This window comes from Chanodichthys erythropterus, chromosome 24 (assembly GCF_024489055.1).
Source record: "Chanodichthys erythropterus isolate Z2021 chromosome 24, ASM2448905v1, whole genome shotgun sequence".
NCBI lineage: Eukaryota > Metazoa > Chordata > Actinopteri > Cypriniformes > Xenocyprididae > Chanodichthys > Chanodichthys erythropterus.
In genome coordinates, this window is record NC_090244.1 from 3,778,815 (window position 1) to 3,801,135 (window position 22,321).

General features: G+C 38.0%; 1 protein-coding gene across 2 annotated transcripts; it reads right to left on the reverse strand.

The window, feature by feature from the left end:
* Positions 1–130: 130 nt before the first annotated feature.
* Positions 131–20,595, reverse strand: morc2 (MORC family CW-type zinc finger 2). Of its 2 annotated transcripts, none has more exons than XM_067379953.1 (27): positions 20,498–20,595; positions 18,471–18,643; positions 17,795–17,848; positions 17,040–17,074; positions 16,875–16,943; positions 16,696–16,786; positions 16,496–16,604; positions 16,257–16,416; positions 16,049–16,160; positions 14,723–14,848; positions 14,433–14,512; positions 10,516–10,598; positions 10,255–10,340; positions 9,918–10,058; positions 9,671–9,825; positions 8,270–8,398; positions 7,608–7,713; positions 7,386–7,518; positions 7,219–7,305; positions 6,690–6,977; positions 6,298–6,570; positions 6,158–6,218; positions 5,930–6,068; positions 2,933–3,109; positions 2,749–2,842; positions 2,458–2,646; positions 131–2,342 (listed from the first exon to the last, which is right to left on the reverse strand). In XM_067379953.1, exons 2-27 carry the CDS (start codon positions 18,536–18,538, stop codon positions 2,274–2,276), a joined length of 3,114 nt encoding a protein of 1,037 aa, XP_067236054.1. In that variant the 5' UTR covers positions 18,539–18,643; positions 20,498–20,595; the 3' UTR covers positions 131–2,273. The 2 variants fall into 2 exon arrangements, with proteins under 2 accessions (XP_067236054.1, XP_067236053.1); XM_067379952.1 differs by having other exon boundaries at positions 20,428–20,589.
* Positions 20,596–22,321: the final 1,726 nt, after the last annotated feature.

A 22,321-nucleotide genomic window follows, 5' to 3' on the forward strand; every position in this document is an offset into this window, starting at 1 on the left:
TGCTTTGGGGTAAAGTGAGACATGAGGCACAAGTTAAATTTAGCCTTAAACATATTTTAATGCAATATTACATTACATATGTTTTATTTTTAATGTCATAAACATTGTAGAAAAGCCATCATGCCAAGGCAAAACACCAGGAAGACAACCTCTGGGGCAAAACACCCCTCGAGGAGAATGTGGTGGCACATGTTCATAAAGGTGATGTAGTGAAGAAGCTGCCTCAACCTAAAAGGCCTGGAGAGATGGAGAGAGCAACTCCTCATCTTTCCCTATAACCCCTGCTAGAACAGTCCCAGGCTGTTCTAGCTGGTTCTGATTGTGCTTTGCTCTGACCTCCACACACTAGCTGGCTCTAAGGGTGCGTTCACACTTGTAGTTCGGTTTGTTTGGTTAATTTGGTCCGGACCAAAGAAGAAAAAAAAAACAAAACATTTAGTCATGGTCCAATTAGTGTTCAGATTGGCAATTTTATCACCGAACCAAAAGATACCGAACCTTGAGGCATAGGGATACATTCACAAGGTGATTGGTCAGATTATTTATGACGTATTGTCTATTTTGAACCGGAACATAACAAAAATCCCAAACAATGCAGTGTGCTGAGGTAAATGCGCTGCGTGTGATGGTATTTTGGCCAGCTGGGAACTCGTGAAGAGCTTATAACATGTGTAAAGTACTCAAAACAGTGGCAGGAATCCATCCGTCACACACACAAACGAGACGCGCGTCTGATGCCTGTGATAGGCAAACTCGCGACTATGACAAGATAAACCGACATGCATGAGGATGCTGTCCTTTTTAGGGTCTCTTTTTAGGGCAGCGTTCACATGTTCTCAAATGAACCAATTACAAGTGTGAACGCACCCTAAGGGTCCTGTGTTCTGACCCCCAGACTGTGTTCTAATCTAACTGGTTCTATCTGCCATTTGAATGTTAATTAAAATATTTTAAATTATGTTGTATTTGATTTTGTTCCGAGTTACTTTCAAGTGTTTAGAAAAAAAAATGTGCTTAATTGACCAATCCTCATGATTCTGTTACTAGTCCGTCATTAGTTCTGGAATGTGTGGTTGTCAAGCTAGCTGTCAGGACTCGATCTGTTACAACATTGTGTTGTTATGGTAGTTTCAGTGTGGAAAAAGTAAGTGGATCAGTTTTACCCCCTTGATTTCTCTGGTCTGTCTCAGTTTACCCCTAAGCTGGGGTAAAGTGAGACACAAGATGACTTTTTTAAAAACAATCATATTTTCACTGACCTTCGTCCTGAATGCATTCTGATAATTTCTATGGCTAGGAAACATCCTGAATTAATGGGAAATGCGTGAATTTTACTGATATATCATTTTAGCTCGCTTAGAGGGGAGCAAATGTAAAAAGTGTCTCACTTTACCCCACTCTCCCCTACTTAAAGTCAAGTCTGTGTATTTAATATACATTTTTTTTTTTCAATTTCAATGAATTATTGAATGTATTAAATTAATAAACTAAACTGAAGTTACAAGTCAAAACCAAAGTTTTTTTTTTTTTTTTTTCAAACAAACAGAACAAAGACCACGTGTACATCCTAAACTTTATTGGACTGTTTTAATAAAACTTTTTAAAAAATATTCTCAGATATAAAGATGAAGACTAAATACTGTAACTGAAGGGGTTAACAGCATCAGATCAGTGTTTATTCCAAAAAACGGAAACTGAAAGGTTAAAAATAATACAACACGAACTGAATATCACATCCAAATAAACGGAAAACGAATCAGGAAGTAACTCAAACTTGAGACAATACGGATCACAAAGCAGCAAGTTAAAGCCCATTTTCAAACTCAAAATGTCAAACGGCTTTGCAAGGAGTCAATGAGAGCTGTGAGAACAGCTGAGGACTCTTCCATAAAATTGGGTTGAGAATGAAGCTTTACAACACAGAGACCCTAAAAAACAGCCAACATGAACTCAAAACCGCTATGTAGAGTAAAACCAAACAAAGTTGTTAAACTGCAGGTTCTACGAAACCATTTGAATCTCTCATCACCTGCAGCCCACAAGTTCAATCTGCTCCAAGGCTGAGCTGATGGCCTGAGTGCCGTTTTGAACCGAAAATTGCGTTGAAGTTGGCAATGAAGCTCTTGCTGCATTACAGAGTTTTGTCACAGTATATAGGGATGAAGATGCGGCCGACCAGCAATCATCTCCAGTCTTCCGCTAAAACTCTTAGTATGCATGAAACACAAATGTAGGGAGTGAGAATGAGGATAATACGGAGGAGATGCAGGGTTTCACTCTCCCTTTGTGACCAAATCTTCAATGTAGGCGTCCAGCTCATCATCACTGCTGATCTCAATGTCCTGTGGAACAAAATACACACATGAACAAATTAACTTCCAAACATTCTTTTCCCACTGATAATTCTAAACAGTAGTTTAAACAGCTTAGTAAATTGAAAGTGTGCGTGTTTCAGACCTCCTGGACTTTCTGCAGAAGAGCGACGATGTTGGTTCTTAGTTTGCGGAGTTTCTCTTCAGATTCTCTGAGTTTGGCTTCTGCCCCGCTGCTCTTCTCCTCCACGGCTCGTGCCCGTGACTCCGCCCGAGTCTGGTAGGAATTACACAGACTCTGCAGTCCGGCCTCATACTGCTGGAAGTACTCTTTCTGCAATGCACAAGACACTCAAATAAGCACTCAAATAATTAAGGTTTGATATAAATATCTCTAAAAAGCTTCCGTACAGCAGCGACTATGGTCTGTACTCACGATGGGAAAGGCCACAAGGTCCTCAGCACTCATAGTGTTCACAGAATCTTTAGGGATTCGGAAGTCCGGAGGGAAAAAATACCGTAGCAACGTCCTGTGCCAAACAAACCATGAATGTGGGGATGAAATTCACACACACACAAAAAATGCACACATGATTAACAGAAACAAACCACAAACACACCTCATCATGGTCACAAGGCCTTCTGTCGTCTCTCTGCTCGGCCCGCTCTGAGTCGTGTCTGGCTCGGCAGCGGTGGGCGGAGTTACAGACCGCGCTGGACCCTGATTGGTGTCTGGACTTCGTGACTCTGGAGAGGCGGGACGCATAAGACGGACATCATCGCTGCCCTTAAACACCCTGAAAACAATCACAAATCAAACATTAGGGTCGGAAATTAATGTGGGTTTGGGATAAAAAAAAAAAAAAACATTTTCCAAATGCCAATGGGGGAAAAAATGCTCAATTAAACCAAATCTATTATATCTTTTGCAATTAAAATTTGAAACTTAATAAAACAATGTCAATTGTGGCATTTCATTTAGATGTGCTCACAGTCATTTTTTTGTATTGTCGAGGGCTTGGCATTTTCCATTCCACATTTTTCTACCATTTTCGATACTAGAGGAAAACTGCCATATAGATATTTATTTTCAATATTATCTCATAATTTTTTGATAATTTGGGTCATTTTGTTTGCAACAGCTTTCACAAAGCAAATAGAGGCTTTATTTGAAAGTTTAAATTTACGAAAAAGACAAGTAAACAGTCAGTAATAAAATAAGAACAAATAAATTGTAAACAATAGCACAAATAAATACAATAGATTAAAGACGCAAATTAAACCAACATGGCTTTAAGTTTTTCAGGTGAGTAAAAAATACTACAGAAAGTATACTACATAAGATAGGCATTTTGACAATTTTGTGTGCATTTGAGCGTTTAAAGGTGCCCTAGAACTTTTTTAAAAAGATCTAATATAAGTATAAGGTGTCCCCTGAATGTGTCTGAAGTTTCAGCTCAAAATACCCCATAGATTTTTTTTAATTATTTTTTTTTTAACTGCCTATTTTGGGGCATCATTATAAATTAGCCGATTCAGGGCTACTGGCCCTTTAATTCTCCTGCTCCACGCCCACGGAGCTCGCGCTTGCCTTAAACCGTGCATAACCAAAGTTCACACAGCTAATATAACCCTCAAATGGATCTTTACAAAGTGTTCGTCATGCATGCGTCGGATTATGTGAGTATTGTATACTGTTATATTGTTTACATTTGATTCTGAATGAATTTGAGGCTATGCTCCGTGGCTAACGGCTAATGCTACACTGTTGGAGAGATTTATAAAGAATGAAGTTGTGTTTATGAATTATACAGACTGCAAGTGTTTAAAAATGAAAATAGCGACGGCTCTTGTCTCCGTGAATACAGTAATAAACGACATTAGCAACATGCTAACGAAACATTTAGAAAGACAATTTACAAAGATCACTAAAAATATCATGATATCATGGATCATGTCAGTTATTATCGCTCCATCTGCCATTTTTCGCTATTGTCCTTGCTTGCTTACCTAGTCTGATGATTCAGCTGTGCACAGATCCAGACGTTAATACTGGCTGCCCTTGTGTAATGCCTTTCATAATGTTGGGAACATGGGCTGGCATATGCAAATATTGGGGGCGTACATATTAATGACTGTTACTTAACAGTCGGTGTTATGTTGAGATTTACATAAGAAGGACGAAACAATGGAGTTTGAAACTCACTGCATGTCATTTCCATGTACTGAACTCTTGTTATTTAACTATGCCAAGATAAATTAAATTTTTCATTCGAGGGCACCTTTAAGCGCAATAAGCCACAAAAAAAACTCAATTTGGTGCTTGTGGGCTGTTTGAGAGGCGACTTTATGTGCGCAACACTTGTATAGATAACTGGTGCGTGCTTTCAGTGCAAGTGCGGAACCTGCAGGAATGAGTAAAATTATGCGCAACACAGTGGCGAAATTCAGGCCCTGTAACAACACTATTAAACCTGAACGAATGAAAAGAGGCGGGCGAGTCAATTTGCTGTCAAAGAGAAGAGAGCACGTGCAGCTGGTATCGTGTATCGATACCTCTGGAAATTAGTATTGGATTAGTTTCCGATATTTCAGTATCCATACGTATTGAAATACTGATATTTTTAACAACACTAAATTGTAAGAGTTTCCCTTTCAGACGCAAAATTTATGGAAGGAGTATTTAAATAAGTCATGCAACATGCTTTATGCAACATGGTTAGCAGTAGTCAATTAACTGGTATTTGAGTGATTTTTTAACACCCCAAAAAAGCATGTCTTAAAGAGATAGTTCACCCAAAAATTATCCTGCGATTTACTCGCCCTCAAGCCATCCTAGATGTATCTTCTTCCAGACAAACACAACCTCAGATATATTTATACAACAAACTCAAGCTCCTTTTCTTTTACATTGAAATCCTCCGACATCGCTCTTTAAAATTTCTCATTTTAGACTTCTAACTCGTGACCGGTGTTTTGCTTTGCTCTATCCTCTGCGCTTCTGCGTTCGTCACTAAGTCACTCTTCCGCTGCAAATTGATGCATATATGGCTAGTTATTATAGTTAAGTTTAATAAATATGGATATTTTTCCTCTCACAAAAATCCATTGCTTCACTTCAGAAGGCCTTTATTAACCCCCTGGATTACTTTTATAATGGATAGACATTTTTTTGGGCTTCAAAATCTCGCCCCCCATTCACTCTCATTATAAAGCTTGGAAGAGCCAGGATATTTTTAAATATATCTCCGATTGTGTTCGTCAGAAGGAAGATAGTCATATACACCAAGGATAATTTTTGGGTGATCTATCCCTTTAACCAATTTTGTGCTTAACATTGCTGCAGTAGTGGCTGTAGGAGGAGGCACCGCAGAGAACAGAGAGCGTGTGGTAGAAGAGCTCCAGAGGAAGACGTTATCGCTGCTCTTGGCAGACTCCGTTGGTCATTATGGAAGTAAGCTGCAGCTTTATTTTGCGCATTGTCAGTAGATCACCTGCAGAACTTTCCAGTCCCATCTGAGCTTTTATGGGAGTGCTTCCTCACGCTAATTTAGTAAATCACGCCCTTGGTGTAGTACATGTGTCACATATTGATTTGTGTATGACTGTGCATGTACCAGCGGTCTCTTGGAGTGTTCATGGGAACGTAGTCGAACTTGACTTTCCAGCGTACATTGTCCTTTCCCGTCTCTACTGCGGTTACACGACCCGTGAACCACTCGCCGTTCACCTTTGCCTCTACCTGCATGCCTTTATCTACAACACACACCGTTTATTAGATCTCTAAATCATACCACACAATTCCATGCATCTCTTTATCATCCAAAATGACATACATATATTACCTTTCTGTGCATTTTTTGTCACATCTTTCTTCAGATCTTCATTAGTGCTATTCGTGATAACCTGAGAGAGAAATTCAGATCAATTAAAACCGTATTGAGTGGGAATGAAGTGGGAATGTGGTGTGAATGTGTTACTGTACCTCAGTGTTGGTTTGTTTAACTGCTGCTACTGCTGGTTTTTTTTCCACTGCAGTTTTCCCTCGAGCCTGAACAGATGCCGCCATCTTTGATTTTTTGGGTTGAGGTTCATCCTCTTCTGACGCACTGTCTTCATCCTCTTCGTCTTCTTCCTCTTCCTCCTCCTCTTCACTTTCTTCTTCTTCCTCATCCTCCTCTTCTTGGACTCTACCCTTCTTTAGGTTTCCTTTCTTGCTGGTTGGAGTTTGTTTGCTAGCAGTCTTGGGTGAGGATGGCTAACAGAAAAACACATCGGTTTGTTGTGATTTTTTTTAAAGCACAGTCAGTGTAAAAAAAAAGATATTTAAAGTTTGAGTTTATGTTTGTTTTTGAGCATGTATGCAAGCTGACTTACTGTAGCAGTGCGGCTCTGCATGGCAGTTCTGCGAGCCGGCGTCTTTGTGGGCGGCGGTGGGGGCGGGGCTACAGGTTTGGGGGCGGGTTTTGATGCCTTGGCTGCTGGAGCCGGCTTTGATTTGGGTGGAGGGGGAGGAGCTGGTGGGGTTCGCGTAGCTCGTGACGAAGGTGTTGGTTTAGAAGGAGGAGTTTTTGATATCTGCGGCTGACTGACAGCTTTTCTGACCACTGCAGGGAGAGGTGGTGAACGTGGGCGGGGTGCTGCTCGCTGGGATGAGCGGGTCGGCTATAAGGGTTAAAAAAATGCAAATGGAACAATGAATAGCTTGAAACCTGTCAATAACATGTCCAGGTCAAATCTACCCTCTCCAAAATAATATTTTGCATAAAGAAAATGAATCCTATATTTAGGCCAGTTATCATACTGTAATGCAAACACAAATATATCATTTAAAATAAGTAAATCAAGTATTTTTTTGAGGTGAAATATAACCTAGATGTTTTCTTCATCCACACACATGCTGTACCTGAGGCGTGCGCTCTTCTGTAGGTTTTGTACTGACATCTAGAGGGAGCCGTTTTATATCCGTTGCTGATTTTATTGTTGTGGTTTTCTGAATTAGGAGAAATAAAGCATTAAATTTACACAAAACAGACAGAAAAGCTCAGAAGAGAGTCGAGATGACAGACAGACCTGCAGAGCCTCCAGTTTCTCCTGCTGCTGACGGATTTTATCTGACAGATCTTTCTGTTTGTCCTCTGTTGTCTTGATGTCTTTTTTCAAAACGCCGATGGGCAAATTCTGCTTCTGCTCAGGCGCATCACACCTAACAGGACAGAACAGCAAACAAAACAATAAGAAAAACAAAAAACAAAAAAGCAGTCTTAAATCTCTTCTGGTGTCTAGTTTCCTAACCTGTCCTGGGTCCCATCTGGGTTCATGAGACACACCCAGCTGTCTGGGTACCGTTTGTCCACGGCATCCATCTGAAACGGCAACGTCCGCCATTTCAAACACTTATCTACAGGAAGATAAAAAAAAGAAAGGTAAGAAATTATATTTGTATGTCTTTTGAGGAAAATGAGAATGGTGTTCCTGGTCCAGACAATATGTTTTTGAATCAGTTATACATTTCCATCTGGGCAGAAGAAGTCATTTTTGAAAAAGAAAAAAAGAATAATCAAAGATGAGTCAAATCAGTGATTCTGAGAATTTAAAAAATTAAATAATACATAAAAGTGTAAAGAAATTCATTGATTGAGCCCAACTGAATATATTTAAAATATAAGATCAGATGTTTTATCAGGCTATTATTATTATTATTTTTTACATTTAGATACATATGTAAGGCAGAAGGCCATGTGACTGATAAAACATACTGTATGGGGGTTCAAGGTTTTCCTCTTTAAGTCTGGACCATTTTTGTATTTTGCTTAAATTAAGTACCTACTAAAAACAATCTTTTTTCTGGCTGAGTTAGCATTAAATCAGCAACCCTGAGTATGAGCAAAATATGCATTTAGGATGTTTCTAAATAATTGTGTTTCTGGCATGTTAAAGGACGTTTATGTTCGTACCACACTGGATGGTGACCGGTATCTCCATGGCTCTTCGTCGGCGAAACCGAACTTCGTTTGATGGTACAGAGTTCCAGTTGGCGGACAAATAACCAAATTCATCCCAGAATTTCACTATACCCTTCTGAGCTGTTGAGGGAGATATTCAATTCATGTTAAATTTATTAGGAAAATATAATATAATATAATATAATATAATATAATATAATATAATATAATATAATATAATATATATATATATATATATATATATATATATATATATATAGAAACAACAACAGATTGTCTTTAAAACGTTGAGTCGCTTCATTGAAACTCAAGAGTATTATGAGAGAGATCAACTAATCGAGTGCATTATCTGCATCTAGTTTATATTCTTCAGGTCAATCTTATATTCATAATCACAAAATCAGTTTGACTGTCTGCTGGGGAAAGTGATATCTTTGTCTTTGTCCTTTTAACATTTAAAACATTCCCTTGACAGCGTTAGTTAATGCATTTGTCAGTTGCATCACATAAGACAAAGTAAAAATGTCCTTGTTTCAGTCCATTTCAATATAAAAGTCTTTGCGACTGACTCACTCAACTCATAAAAACCGCCATCTAAAGCGTATTAATGTAACTTTCACTATAGACAAAATCACTAACGGACTCTTTCTCAATACCAAAAATATGCCAGGTTTTTTATATAAAATATTATTTATTGAACAATAATATTTAAATTAACAACAAATAGCCGGTAAAGAAGTAAAATAGTAAACAAACAAGCAAAGTTCAGTCATGTGTACAAAAGCAGCGCTCTAATTAGTACATGATTTACTTTCAATGTAAATATAAAGTTATGGAACTTAATATAGCCTTTAAGCCAAATCTATCAGGTCTGGAACAAGTAATATATTAATAAGACCAAAGATTGCCCAGTTGATATACAAAAAACTAATTATACTACATAAGGCAAATTCCCGGAGGATTGGCCGAGATGAAGCTGTTCTCTTTGGGGAAATGAGCACTGAACAATCGCTGATGACCTAGAACCCGCATCTCCGAAATAGTCTAAACAAATTTTCAAATAGGCACTATGTTTACATATAAATCGCATATCTGAGGTCTAAACAACTATATTCTCGCCTAAAAAAACTCCAAAACAACATAAAAATATGGTGGGTTTGCTCGTCCGCCATGACACTCGCAGTGAGAATGCTGAAAGCGGAGTGATTCAAACAGTCAAACGGTTCCTGTAGCGATAGTAGTAGAATATAGCATGGCTGGAAAGACCTCTCAGCCAATCAGATTTGGGAACCTGTTGTATAAACTAACTATTAAAAATCCATCATTTGAATGGATATTTAATATATGTCTGCACATGTTATCAACAAAAAGAAGACAAACACACAGACTGACCTATACCGATGTCCTTCCAGTACTGGGCGAGATATTCTCCCATGGCCCTCAGTAAGTGTCTATACTCTTTAGCGTCTGCAAAGTCCTGTTTGTTGTGTGTTGGCTCGAGCACTAGATAGGGAACATCCACCACTCCTACAACACCTCCACAGGCCCTGATACAAACACACACACACAGCGGTCATCCACACTGTTAATGCGAACACATCAGCTTGTCTAATGCAGTGTGTGTGTGATTTTCACTCACATTCCTCCCTCCAGCTGTGGTCCCGTCTTCTCGTACATCTTAATGAGACGACTACAGTTATAGACGAACATCCCATCCTGCTCTCGTCTCTCGATGTTCACGCCAAATATAAAGTTCAGCTCCTTGGGCTCTTTCAAAGCTCTGAAACGGGAAGAATTTGCTGCTTTGAAACTGTGTATTGTGAACACTATACAAATAATTCTCGACAATAGTCAACCAGTGTGTGTTTTCAAGGATATGAGGGTGTCATTATGCAGTAGACTAAAGTCAAATGTGATGAGAATTTAAAAAAAAGTAGTGTAAATAGTGCATTTGTAGCAGTGGATGTGTGTATTACTTTTGTTTGGATGCATGAATGGCTTGTTTTCTAGTAGCTTCGGCACGCAACGCTGCAGCCGAATCTTGTGCCTTTCTCAGTGAGGCCTGAAATCATATAAAGAGATCATATAACAACTTTACTAAAAACCTGCAGATCCAACAAACTCATAAGTGCAATTTATAAAGGTCTAAATTCAAATTTCTTTAATAAATAGATAATAAACTGATGAATAGTCCAGATTTCTGTTCTGGGTCTGTGTTGGGGTGGTCGTGGTCTTACTCTGGCTTCTTTGGACAAGTCATCACCAAGCTTTAACTCCAGGGCACGAGCTTTACTCTCGGCTTCCCGCGCCTTCTCCTCAGCTAGAGAGAAATTCAAACATATGCACAAGTCAAATCAAGTCACATTTAATTATATAGCACTTTATACATTACCTAAAGAAGCTTCACAGTCATAAACAAGAAAACAAAAGTAGGGATGCCCCCTAATAGTCGACTAAACAAGGCATTACAATTTTATTAGTCTGTTAGTCGCAGAAAAAAAAAGGAAAAAACTCCACAGGAAGTGGTGAAGTCATGCAGTCCGTAAGGGAAAGATCATTAACGACAGGTCCTTGTGGTAATTACAGTATGTCAGGAAGGAAATCCAAACATTCGCCTATAATCCATTGACCTTAAATATGGCTTATCATTTGAAACATGTAAGTTGTAGCAACTTTACTTGGCTGCTCACTTTAACATTAACCTAGAAAAATGTGCGATATTATTAGGCGCATATCCAAGTGTTTGTGCGGAGTGTGGAAGCTGAAGTATAGCGCGCTTTACTGCATTTTTTTACTACTCAGTGCTTCCCACACATAGACTTTACTTGGGCGGGCCGCCCAGGTATATCAACGGCCGCCCAAGTATATTTGGAGACACATTTTTACATGGATTATTGTTATCCTCTTATACTTTTTTTATCCGCCTGAGTTAATGAAACCATCTGCGATCCATTAACTAGTGAAAAATGCGCAAGAACTGTTTACTCCCGCTGACATTCCCACGTGTGCTGCAGAGATGCGGTGGATATTTCACAAAGGCGACGCTGTTACGCATTCTACAGGTTTGCGCAACAGTGCTTCAGACTGCTTCAAAGTGATTCCCAATCAATGTATAGCGCACAATTATGCCAAGCGATTGCTAATGAACTTGAGTTTTATGAATTATGCAGTGTCTACTGTATGGCTTTTATATAATATGTTTTAGAGACAGTTGAAGGAAAACATCTCTCTCTCATCTGAAGAATCAGCCCGCAATAGTGTAGACATTTCAAAATAAGAGTCCCGGTGTATTTCGAGATTGCTTATGATTAAAAGTCACACTCTAAGTTTTTTTTTTCTTTCTTCTTGGCATTACTGGTATTTTGGTTACAGAATAAATTGTATTTATTTTGATATCCATTTAATTCATAGTAAACTATTGTAGTCTCTTGCTGGGATGCTCCCCCATTGGAAGAAAAGCCTAAGAACATTATTTGACACATATTATTCAATATTATTAATATTTATTTTAATGTAATAGTAGCCTATGTAATTAAAATGAATTTCAGTAAATTAAAATATTGTTAAAAATCACAAATTATTTGTTCGTCACATGTAGTAGACCATTTTTGTGCCATGGGTAATAGGAGGATTTTTCACCTGGCTACCACCGCAAGTATATTTCAAACATGTGGGAAGCATGCTACTACTACTACATTTTTTCTGATAACAGCGGAAACAACTTAAAATACTCTGTCATTTTTGGTCATACATATAAGAATAATACATCATTTGAAACTGAACCAAAACTCAGCGTATAGACCTCACCGATGTGAGAAATACATCTATGAGTTGTGATTAGTCGACTAATGGCTTAAATGAATTTACTGCTAATGACTAATAGTCGACTAGAAAATCTTTAGTTGGGGGGCAGCCCTAAGTAACAGATAATAACTTTTTAAATTATAAAATGAATACAATTTCATCTGTAAAGAAGCTCTAAAAAGACAATAGTGTCATTATTCAGCTCGATTTAGTTCAATAAAAGTGTTCATTCACTCAATTCAACTCTAAAGCAGCTCTACAGAAGACAAGTGTCATTATCTATACAGCTGAGCTCAAAAGTTTACATACCCCTTGCAGAATATGCAAAAATGTTAATCATTTTAACAAAATAACAAAACTATTACAAAAGCTGCAAACATTCACTGATGCTCCAGATGGAAACACGACGCATTAAGAGCCAGGTGGCGAAAACTTTTTGAATTGGATGAAAAGGATAAATTATACTTTTTTGTCTTCTGGGAAACATGTGAGTACCTCAAAATAAGAAAAACTTGCACATCTTGTTCAAAAGTTTTCACCCCCCGACTCTTAATGCATCTTGTTTTCTTCTGGAGCATCAGTGAATGATTTAACCTTTTTTAATAGTTGTGTTTGTGAGAGAATTTTTGAACTAATTAATAATGAACTAACATTTATTTTCTTTTACAGGCCTAATAATAATCTAACTATTGAAATAGAGAAATAGTCACTAGGACTGAGTGTTGTGATTCAGAAACATTTTGCTGTGCTGGCTAGACAGCATCCTTTTGAGGATAAAAAAAATAGTCTTTTGAGGAATTGTTTTAACCTATTGAGTAATCTGAACTATTAACCCTGAGACATTTTTTGATGATCAGTTGTTCTAAATCTAAATTTATGCGGGACAGAGGAACTGAGATGTTTTTCTTAAATCTAAACCAATCGTTATTAAGACTGATGATAATGAGTAATAGATCATGCCATACTGACTGTGAAGTGTACCTGAAATCCTGTTAAAACCTGTGGTATTCCTTTTGTTCAGAGAGAGATTCTCTGGAATTGATAAGAATTCTCCCGGCCGTGAATAAAGCATATTCTGAGGCATAGTCTGGAATCTGTTTGGTTTTTAGGCTGCAGCCAACTAAGCACTAGAGATCTAACTTCTATACTATAGTGATAGTGTTTAGTGGAGGTGAGGAGCACTAAAGAACTTAGTATCAGGTGATAGTGCCCCAAAACAGGCAGAGACGTCGGCCGACTCGACCAGGTATTGAAGTACGCTTAGTAGAGTATAAATTTATAGATTTATAGGGTGTCTGGGACACCCGGTTTAACTAAGTCAGATGCGTAGGGAAAAATCTACCACGTTTGAGTCCCTCAATGTGGAAAGACGAATCTCAAAATCATACAGTCACTGTTGGAAAGGGTTAAAATATGCAGGGGCTCTAGGATGGGTTCTGGTCGTCCCAAACATCTTCCATTTAAGGATTATGGAGGCCACTGTGCTCTTAGGAACCTTAAGTGCAGCAAAAAAAAAATTGTAACCTTGGCCAGATCTGTGCCTTGCCACAATTCTGTCTCTGAGCTCTTCAGGCAGTTCCTTTGACCTCATGACACTCATTTGCTCTGACATGCACTGTGAGCTGTAAGGTCTTATATAGACAGTTGTGTGGCTTTCCTAATCAAGTCCAATCACTATAATCAAACACAGCTGGACTCAAATGAAGGTGTAGAACCATCTCAAGGATGATCAGAAGAAATGGACAGCACCCGAGTTAAATATATGAGTGTCACAGCAAAGGGTCTGAATACTTAGGACCATGTGATATTTCAGTTTTTCTTTTTTAATAAATCTGCAAAAATGTCAACAATTCTGTGTTTTTCTGTCAATATGGGGTGCTGTGTGTACATTAATGAGGAAAAAAATGAACTTAAATGATTTTAGCAAATGGCTGCAATATAACAAAGAGTGAAAAATTTAAGGGGGTCTGAATACTTTCCGTACCCACTGTATATCTATACCTATATCTCTCTCTCTCTCTCTCTCTCTCTCTCTCCATCTTTCTATCTATCTTTCTATCTATCTATCTATATATATACACACACACACAGTTACAATCTTTATCACGGGAAGGGTGACATGATGCATTTACAAACATGCCCATTGGCTGCAAGCCTTTGAGTTTTTAAAGCAACCAGCTACATCATCTGTCAACACTTGTGTTTCATTATTTGTAGATGTTAAAAGCAGAACTGGTCAGATAGAGGAAATGCTATCATAACCCACAAAGCCTGAGTCAGCTTCCTTTAACACCCCCCTGCAATTCTCATCCATTTTGAGCCTGTTTATGTGTGCTGGTGTTGAACTCACCAAGTTTTGAGAGGTGATCTGCCTTTTTGACCTCCTGCTCCGCACGGGTTTTAAAGCGCGTTGACGTGTATTTGTACATCCTAAAAGTCAAAAGAACAGAATGCACAGCTAAGATGAGTGTCAGGCTATTCTGTACAGGATTTGGGATTGTTTTTGCTACTAGATCTGAGAGAGTTACAAGAACGCTCCACTATGAAACAAGTACTTTTTCACAACATTAAAAGGTCAATTTGGTGTGAAAACACCCTGAGACTGTGTATATGTGTGAAGCTGATATTTTTCATGTTTACCTAGGGTTATACAAGCAACAGGACAACCGCTTGGTTCGAACTTTGTGACCCTGAATGAAGATCCTCATTCTGGGGTCGATGTACAGGACAGCAGCATATGCACGGAAGGACCTCCTCTCTGGCTTTCTGTTTGTAACACAAACATACATTCAGCATCATCAAAAAACATCCAACAATACATTAACATGCTAAAAAACGCCAGCTCAAGAGAAATATTAGGTGGGTTATGACAATCCTGCTTCTGGAGGGCCAACTTTCTGTAGAGTTTAGCTCACACCTGTCTGGAAGTTTCTAGTAATCCTAAAAATCTTTAAGTGTGCTTACTTAGAGTTGGGAATGCTATTGGAATTATGATTATTTAACACAATTATTGGTGGGTGATATGATCAAAGTCTTATTTCACAATATGAGTAATTTTAAATATCAGTGAAATTTCACATTCATCGATATATACACATTATATATGTGTATATATATATATACTTCAGTAAAAACTAATACTAGGTTAACTAATGTAAGAAAAAAGTCCTAAAAACAATAATATAAGACAAGTAAACAGTCAGCAATACAATAAGAACAAAGAAACTAATTACAAAACAAGGACAAATAAATACAACCGAAAGAAAATACAAACTAAATTAAAGAGTGTTTTATGTTTTTCAGGAAGATGTACTAACAGTGGCATTCAGATAAATAATAGCCTTCAACAAAAAAATGTAATTATCAAATGTAAAATAACACTGCATTTTTACTGATCACATTAAATATAGATTAATCCTTATTAAAGTGATTTAAGTTATTCAGTAAAGATCAGTGAGCGATTTCCCTTTGTTGTTTAATTATCATTAATGACAGAGATTTATTTGGCTGCTGTCACTTTAAGAGCTAATGCACGGCTCAAATATACTGTTATACACAATTTCTCTTTCTAACCTGTGTGCGTTTACTTAAAACTAGGGGTGTAATGACATTTTGTGCCTTGAGATCTTGCAATATTAAAATGTGATGAGATTTCTCATCGAGGTGAAAAGCTGTCCCGCGATAATCGCCATGACATAAAATTAGCATACCGCTACGTTTTCATTACGGTACCCACCGTAATCTTAAGTTGGATCTTAAGTTTGGGCTTTTAGGGAGGAACGTGGATGGAATGTGGCAGCGGCACAGTAATCATTTTACCTCGATTATTGTGTTTTAATAATCATTGGAAGCCAAAATCAAAAACTAAATCAATTACGATTACTCGCACTATTTAGAGAAGTAGCTAAGATCAGAAGAAACTGGACAACCCTGCTTATGATAATTTTTCATGAAGAATGAACTCACACTCCCTCTACGGGCGTCCCAGCCATCATAATGTCCTGGTGGTCCGTCTCCACATCCAACTCCGGCTCTCGGTTATCCATCAACTTCAAATTATAAACTACAACCAGTGTACCTACGAACACACAATGCTCAGATTTAACGGCCTCACCAGACACAGTCTGATTAACTGTGACGATTTCATTTCAGACAAAGTGCTTTAAAAACCAACCGCTGGGTCCTTCGATCTTCTTGAACTGCCGAAATAGCTGCTCTTCATTCTTAAAAGGAGAATACTTAAAGATGAGTTCAGTCTCAGTAGCGTACTTCTCAGTGTCTTGAGTCAGAGGTTGCTGGGTCTTCACGTCCCAACTGGGTAATGGGACAATCACCTACGAGAACAGGCCAATAGCACTTAGAGAGGTCTGCTCTTCGTTCAGAATGAGCGTTTGTTTATGATCAACTTCTTACCTCATCCAGACCCTCTTCTTCATGAAATGTTCGTGACAAAAACAAACACGTTAACTTGTCATCTTTTTTGGTGAAAAGAATGAAGTCCTTCCCTATACGCATGGAACCCCTAAAAGAGACCAGGACGTTTAGGTTTAAAAACCTAAATAACAAGATAATGGCAGTTCATCGGTTTGCAAGAAAAGCGCAATGATACTTACGACTTTAATCCATTTCCATACTGGCCGATGTGAGTAGATTCTGGGAATCGTTTGCTCGATTTGCCGAACTGGATGACATGTGTGGCTTCACCTATTCAAAACAGTTCTGTTGTCATCCCTGAGACCTTGTTGAGCGGAAATGCATGCATTTTGTGTTTGGTTTTCTTTGCTTTACTCACTGGGGTCCATTCCAGTGCCATCGTCAAGAAAACACAGCATAAACCCGCCTCTCAGATCTGGTCTCTTCTCTGATTGGCAGTAACAAATGATTATTAACATAATATTTTGTTATAATACAGATTTTTGCAAATTTATTTCTACAACTTAAAACCATCGTATCCAACCTGTGTAGATGTCTATCCGTGTAGCATTTGCATCTCTGTAGACAAGAAATGGAGTGGATGTTCACTTCAATAGTGCAAATCATTTTGATGATAGTAGCCCTTTTTACACCTGATATAAGATGCGTTTTGGTCGGATCACAAGTAGAGAGATACACATTCCTGTTTACATCTGGTGTTTAAATCCGTCTTCTTTGTCCACTTTCAACCACTTCTGTCCTGATTTCTTCCAGGGGAGGGTCTTTGGGCTGGTAAATGTATGTTTTTTTTTCTTCAGATCTTTCGATCTAATGGATAAGGTTGGGATTTGAGCGTGCCCGGAGACGATGGGAAAACATACAGAGAGCATCAGCTTTCATTTCTGCTCTGATTGAATGCAGTGATTGCATGTTAGAAATAAGGAATGGTGAGAGAACATTGTGCCTGGTACATTTTCCATCTTCAAACCAAACTTGGGTCTTCAGCCAACAAAGTTTAAATCCCGTCTGGCTAGCACGCTTCCAATAAAGCCTTTGGTCAGTAGTCGGAGAGTAGGCGGTCTTTAGTGGCCGTTCGAACACATTCGACCATATGAGTTTCCAATATGAATGCCTTTTCGACTACCTCTGGAAGTGGTCAAAAGTGGACAAGCTCAAAACGTTTACACCTGTATTTAGCGTCGTCCAATCGACCAAAACGCGTCTTAATACCAGGTGTTAACAGGACCTTAGTGTCAGTAATATTGTCAGTAATATTTAATATTTAAAAACTGTTTCTACCTTGAGTTGTCCACAAGTTCAGCCAAAGCTCCAAAAAGAAACTCGTGGGTTGTCCTGTTGGCCACAAAATAATCAATCAACAGCAAAAGAAATGACTTTTTTCATGGCCACTGTTACTTTTGTAGTTTATGGCGATAAATGCCCAAGTATGTGTCAAAATCGAGCTGTCGTACATAAAAGAATAATTCATACATTATTAGAACATTGTTATAAATGTCTAAACAAAGCAACATCCTCATTCAAAATGGTTCTTTGGTGTCCTATTCACAAAAACAGCCATCGTTTACATTCCCATTGATAAAGGGCGCACTTTGCCGATCCCTTGTATAAAATTGAGCTTGACATTGGCAATTTGACAGAAAATTTTACATATAACAATTAACATTTTTACATATTTAACTTATACTCAAGTAACACATACTATTCTGTAGTCCCAAAGCAGCATAATCTAAACACTTAAAACGAAGCATACAATCTTGAGAATATCACACAAATTCTTCCCAGAGTCCTTGTGGTGTAACATATCCTGTTTCAGGAAGTTTCTCTTATAGGAATGGTTTATCAAAATCCAATGCGGGAAAACAACAACACAACCCATTGCATCATTTTTTTAATCACCTTATAAGCTTTTTATAATAATGCAAAAACACAAGCATACACTCAAATTGATACTTACGAGTTTGTGTGCAGATATTCAAAGGTGAGCTGAGCTCGGTTTAGTGAGCTATAATTTGTGTAGGCCATCGTTTCAAAATAAAACAAATTAAAAAACAAAACTAGCTGATTGTATTCACGTCTCGTCTCTACATTCTTCCCATTTCATGAGAATCATGTGTGATTGTTTAACACCTAGAAAACAAACAAAAACAAACATGTAAGTACAAACTATCCATAGATCCAATGCAAAAACTCATTGGAAAAGACTATGTTCAAAATGAAATATGAACATACTGTTTACTAGGATCTATGGGATTTAAACTTTTTTAAAATTGTAAGTGAGAACAATGGGCAATATGCAACAATATGAAGCAGCATTATGCTTTGTTACTGTTAAGTCGCATCCAGTGACATTTTTTTGGAAATTAATGTTAGATTTTAGAGTGAAAATTCTTGACTTTGGGATGTCAAATAATGAGGCTGCATCTGGAATCGCATACTTGTCTACTACGTAATAGGCGAAAAACAGTATGTGACAAAAGTAGTGTCTAAATTCACAGTACTCATGAAAGAGTAGCCAAAAAGAACCCAGATAACCTACTACCAGTGCTGCCAATTTAGCGACTTAGTCGCTAGATTTAGCGACTTCCCTGCCCATTTTGAGACTTTTCAGAGCTGTATCTGAATCAGCGTGTCGAATCCGCAGTTCGGAGCGCCAAAGTCACGTGATTTCAGCAGTTTGACCCGAATCATAATTCGATACACTGATTCATTTATGCTCCAAATCTTCCTGAAGCAGTGTTTTGAAATCGGCCATCACTATATAAGCGGTTTTGTTTTTTTGGCAAACCAAAAATATTCTCAACGCTTTATAATATAAATATTGAACCACTGTACTCACATGAACAGATTTAAATATGTTTTAGTACATTAATGGATCCTGAGAGAGGAAATGTCATTGCTGGCTACGGAGGCCTCACTGAGCCATCGGATTGCATCAAAAATATCTTAATTTGCGTTCCGAAGATGAACGAAGGTCTTACAGGTGTAAAACGGCATGAGGGTGAGTAATAAATTACAGAATTTTCATTTTTGGGTGAACTAACCCTTTAAGTGTGCATTCGATAGACACTTTACTATCCCATGAGGCCACAGGAGAAGATTAGAGAATGGCGGTGAAGCGACGCAACTGACGCTAGTAGATCACATGATAATGACAGCATGGCGAATGTAGTACGTCGTTACTTTTTTATTCAAAATAAGTACCTACTCAAGAAAGTAAGCGATTTCGGACACAGCCAGAGTCAATATTTACAATGCATTCATATGGGATTCAAGTGCATTGTGGGATTCCTCAAAGTGGTATGTTGTATGCATACTGCAAAAATAGTAAAGTAGTATGTTTTTGTGAAAATAATCTTAGTACTCAAAAGTGTACAAAACTACAGCATTTGACATTTCATCTAATCATATTAAAAAGGTTTATACTTTTTGCCAATCAATACAAACTGTAAATGATGTGCCTAACCAAAATACTCGTTTGATATCATTTACTTTTGGAGGCATTTATGATGCAGTTGTTGAACCTTTACAGACTTTTGCTATTTAAAATGATAATGCATTTTTTTTTTTAAATAATAACAAAGCACCCAGGTGAGCTGGTTTGAGAGGGGTTTTTACAGTCTGTCCTTGAACTGATAAAATTTCACAGAAACGCACGCAAGGCCATCCCATGCTGCAAGGCCCTTGAGATCCATGCAACAGCAGAGACTGAGGAACTGCTAACACTTTCATTCGCCAAACACTCAAATCAGCATCTACTCTATCAAATTGAGCTCCTAACTCATGCAATGAAGCATGCACAGGAGCATTAGTCAAATAACTACGGCCTGCCCAAAAACAACCGTTCACATTTACAAAACCAACAGCCTTTGTACAGTAACACAAGCAGTAAATGTGATTTCAATAATGCAAACCATTTAACCATTCCTCGACCGCCGTTTGTTTTTATCCAACGATTTCTGCCTGCTGCATGAGGAAACCTACGAAACAAAACGTGTTTATTCCTTTTTCGTTCATAGAAAGTAGATGCAAGGCCTCGAATCGCTCCAGCAGCGCTTTCCCTCGAACAACACACACGAGCACCGACACAGCTTGTCCCGCCCTCCTTGCCGAGCTCAGCCAATCACATTGCCCGCTGCATCATCAGGCGCGTCTGATTAGTTGAAGTCGCCGTCGCTCATTCTAAAGCAGGAAGTAAGTTTGCTGGTCCATGAAGGAATGTGCTGTGGAAAAACGCGGGGAGGGAATCGTGCTAAAGCACAACACGACTAATCGATAAGCTGATCTGCTGCTATTGGTTTTTAAAATCATATAAAAGGTAATAATGATACGACAGCTTTTATGTGATATTAAAACACGGGTTAGCATGAATTCACTCGCGTTTTGTTAGATAAGTTGATTTTTCTAATGCATATATTCTTTTGTTTAAATGTGTAAAACGTGTAGGCTTTTTAGCAAATCGTTTCTGTTGAAAAAAAGGTGATGCTGATGATGAAGTTGTATGTAATGGACGAAGAGGACAAAATGTCTGCCGTCTCTACTGAACATAAAACAAGCTGTATCTCTTCAAACATATACAATTCATTGATTTCAAAGTGCTGTATGCGTTTTAATATGTATTCCACGCTTAAAATGGCCTACTCCAGTAATGGGTACGAAATCACACCTGTTTATGTGACGGCAAGTCTGTAAACCGCAAAAAAAAAAAAAAAAGAAAGAAAGAAAAAAGTTGGGGTAGCGGCCCGCACTTTTTAGCCAATAAGAAAACGCTCTCTTCCTTTTACGTGTTCGGATTGGATGATGTATCTATGGGGGCGGGGCTTGGATATTTACTTGTGGTTGATGGAGTGGGGTGTGTTGAAATTCTGTGATCTCAATATGATAACACTTAATTTTTTTTTTCTTCAACACCAGGCAATGAAATGGGTAACTATAACCTTTTAATATTATATATAATATTATACAGTTTAAACTTGTAATATGCTTTAAAGGATTAGTTAACCCAAAAATTAAAATTCTGTCATTAATTACTCACCCTCCATACCCATAAGACCTTTGTTCATCTTTGGAATACAAATTAAGATATTTTTGTTGAATTCCGAGTGAGGCCTCCATAGCCAGCAATGACATTTCCTCTCTCAAGATCCATTAATGTACTAAAAACATATTTAAATCAGTTCATGTGAGTACAGTGGTTCAATATTAATATTATAAAGTGACGAGAATATTTTTGGTGCGCCAAAAAAACAAAATAACGACTTATTTAGTGATGGCCGATTTCAAAACACTGCTTCAGGAAGCATTGGAGCGTTATCAGTTGCTGTGTCTCATTTAATTTAATTTCGAAGGCTGCATCCTCAAGAGGACGAATCCTGTGAAGGATGCGGTATATGGAGTGTCCTTAACCAGAAGTAAACGAGACGTCCTTCATAGGACACACAGGCAGGAAAGGAAACAGGAAGTATATTGTTGCTATGCCAACGAGTTCACAGCAGCCTCATTGCACTCTCAGCAAATGACTGAAAATTATTAATAAATTTGTAAAGTAATTTGAAAAGAAAATATATTAACTTGTTTTATTTTGGTTGCTTGAGGAGCTGTAACAGATATGTTACAGAGACAAAGGAGGATATTAAGAACAAAGTTTAAACAAAAACAAGCATGAAACTACATTTAAACATCTTTGCTTGTATGTACATTTGCCGACGCCACCATTTATTTTTATTTTTGTTCAAATAAATGACGGTTGTTAAAAACAACGCAAAGAATTGTGGGCTATCTGCAGCAGCGAAGGGTACACCTCATGCA

Excerpts from the sequence above, each read along its gene's own strand:
- morc2 (XM_067379953.1), bottom strand. The coding sequence starts at position 18,538 with ATGGCCTACACAAATTATAGCTCACTAAACCGAGCTCAGCTCACCTTT. Across the intron at positions 6,978-7,218 it reads CAGAAGAGCGCACGCCTCAG|CCGACCCGCTCATCCCAGCG; the intron begins GTACAGCATGTG and ends TAACCCTTATAG. Across the intron at positions 6,219-6,297 it reads TTAAACAAACCAACACTGAG|GTTATCACGAATAGCACTAA; the intron begins GTACAGTAACAC and ends TTTCTCTCTCAG.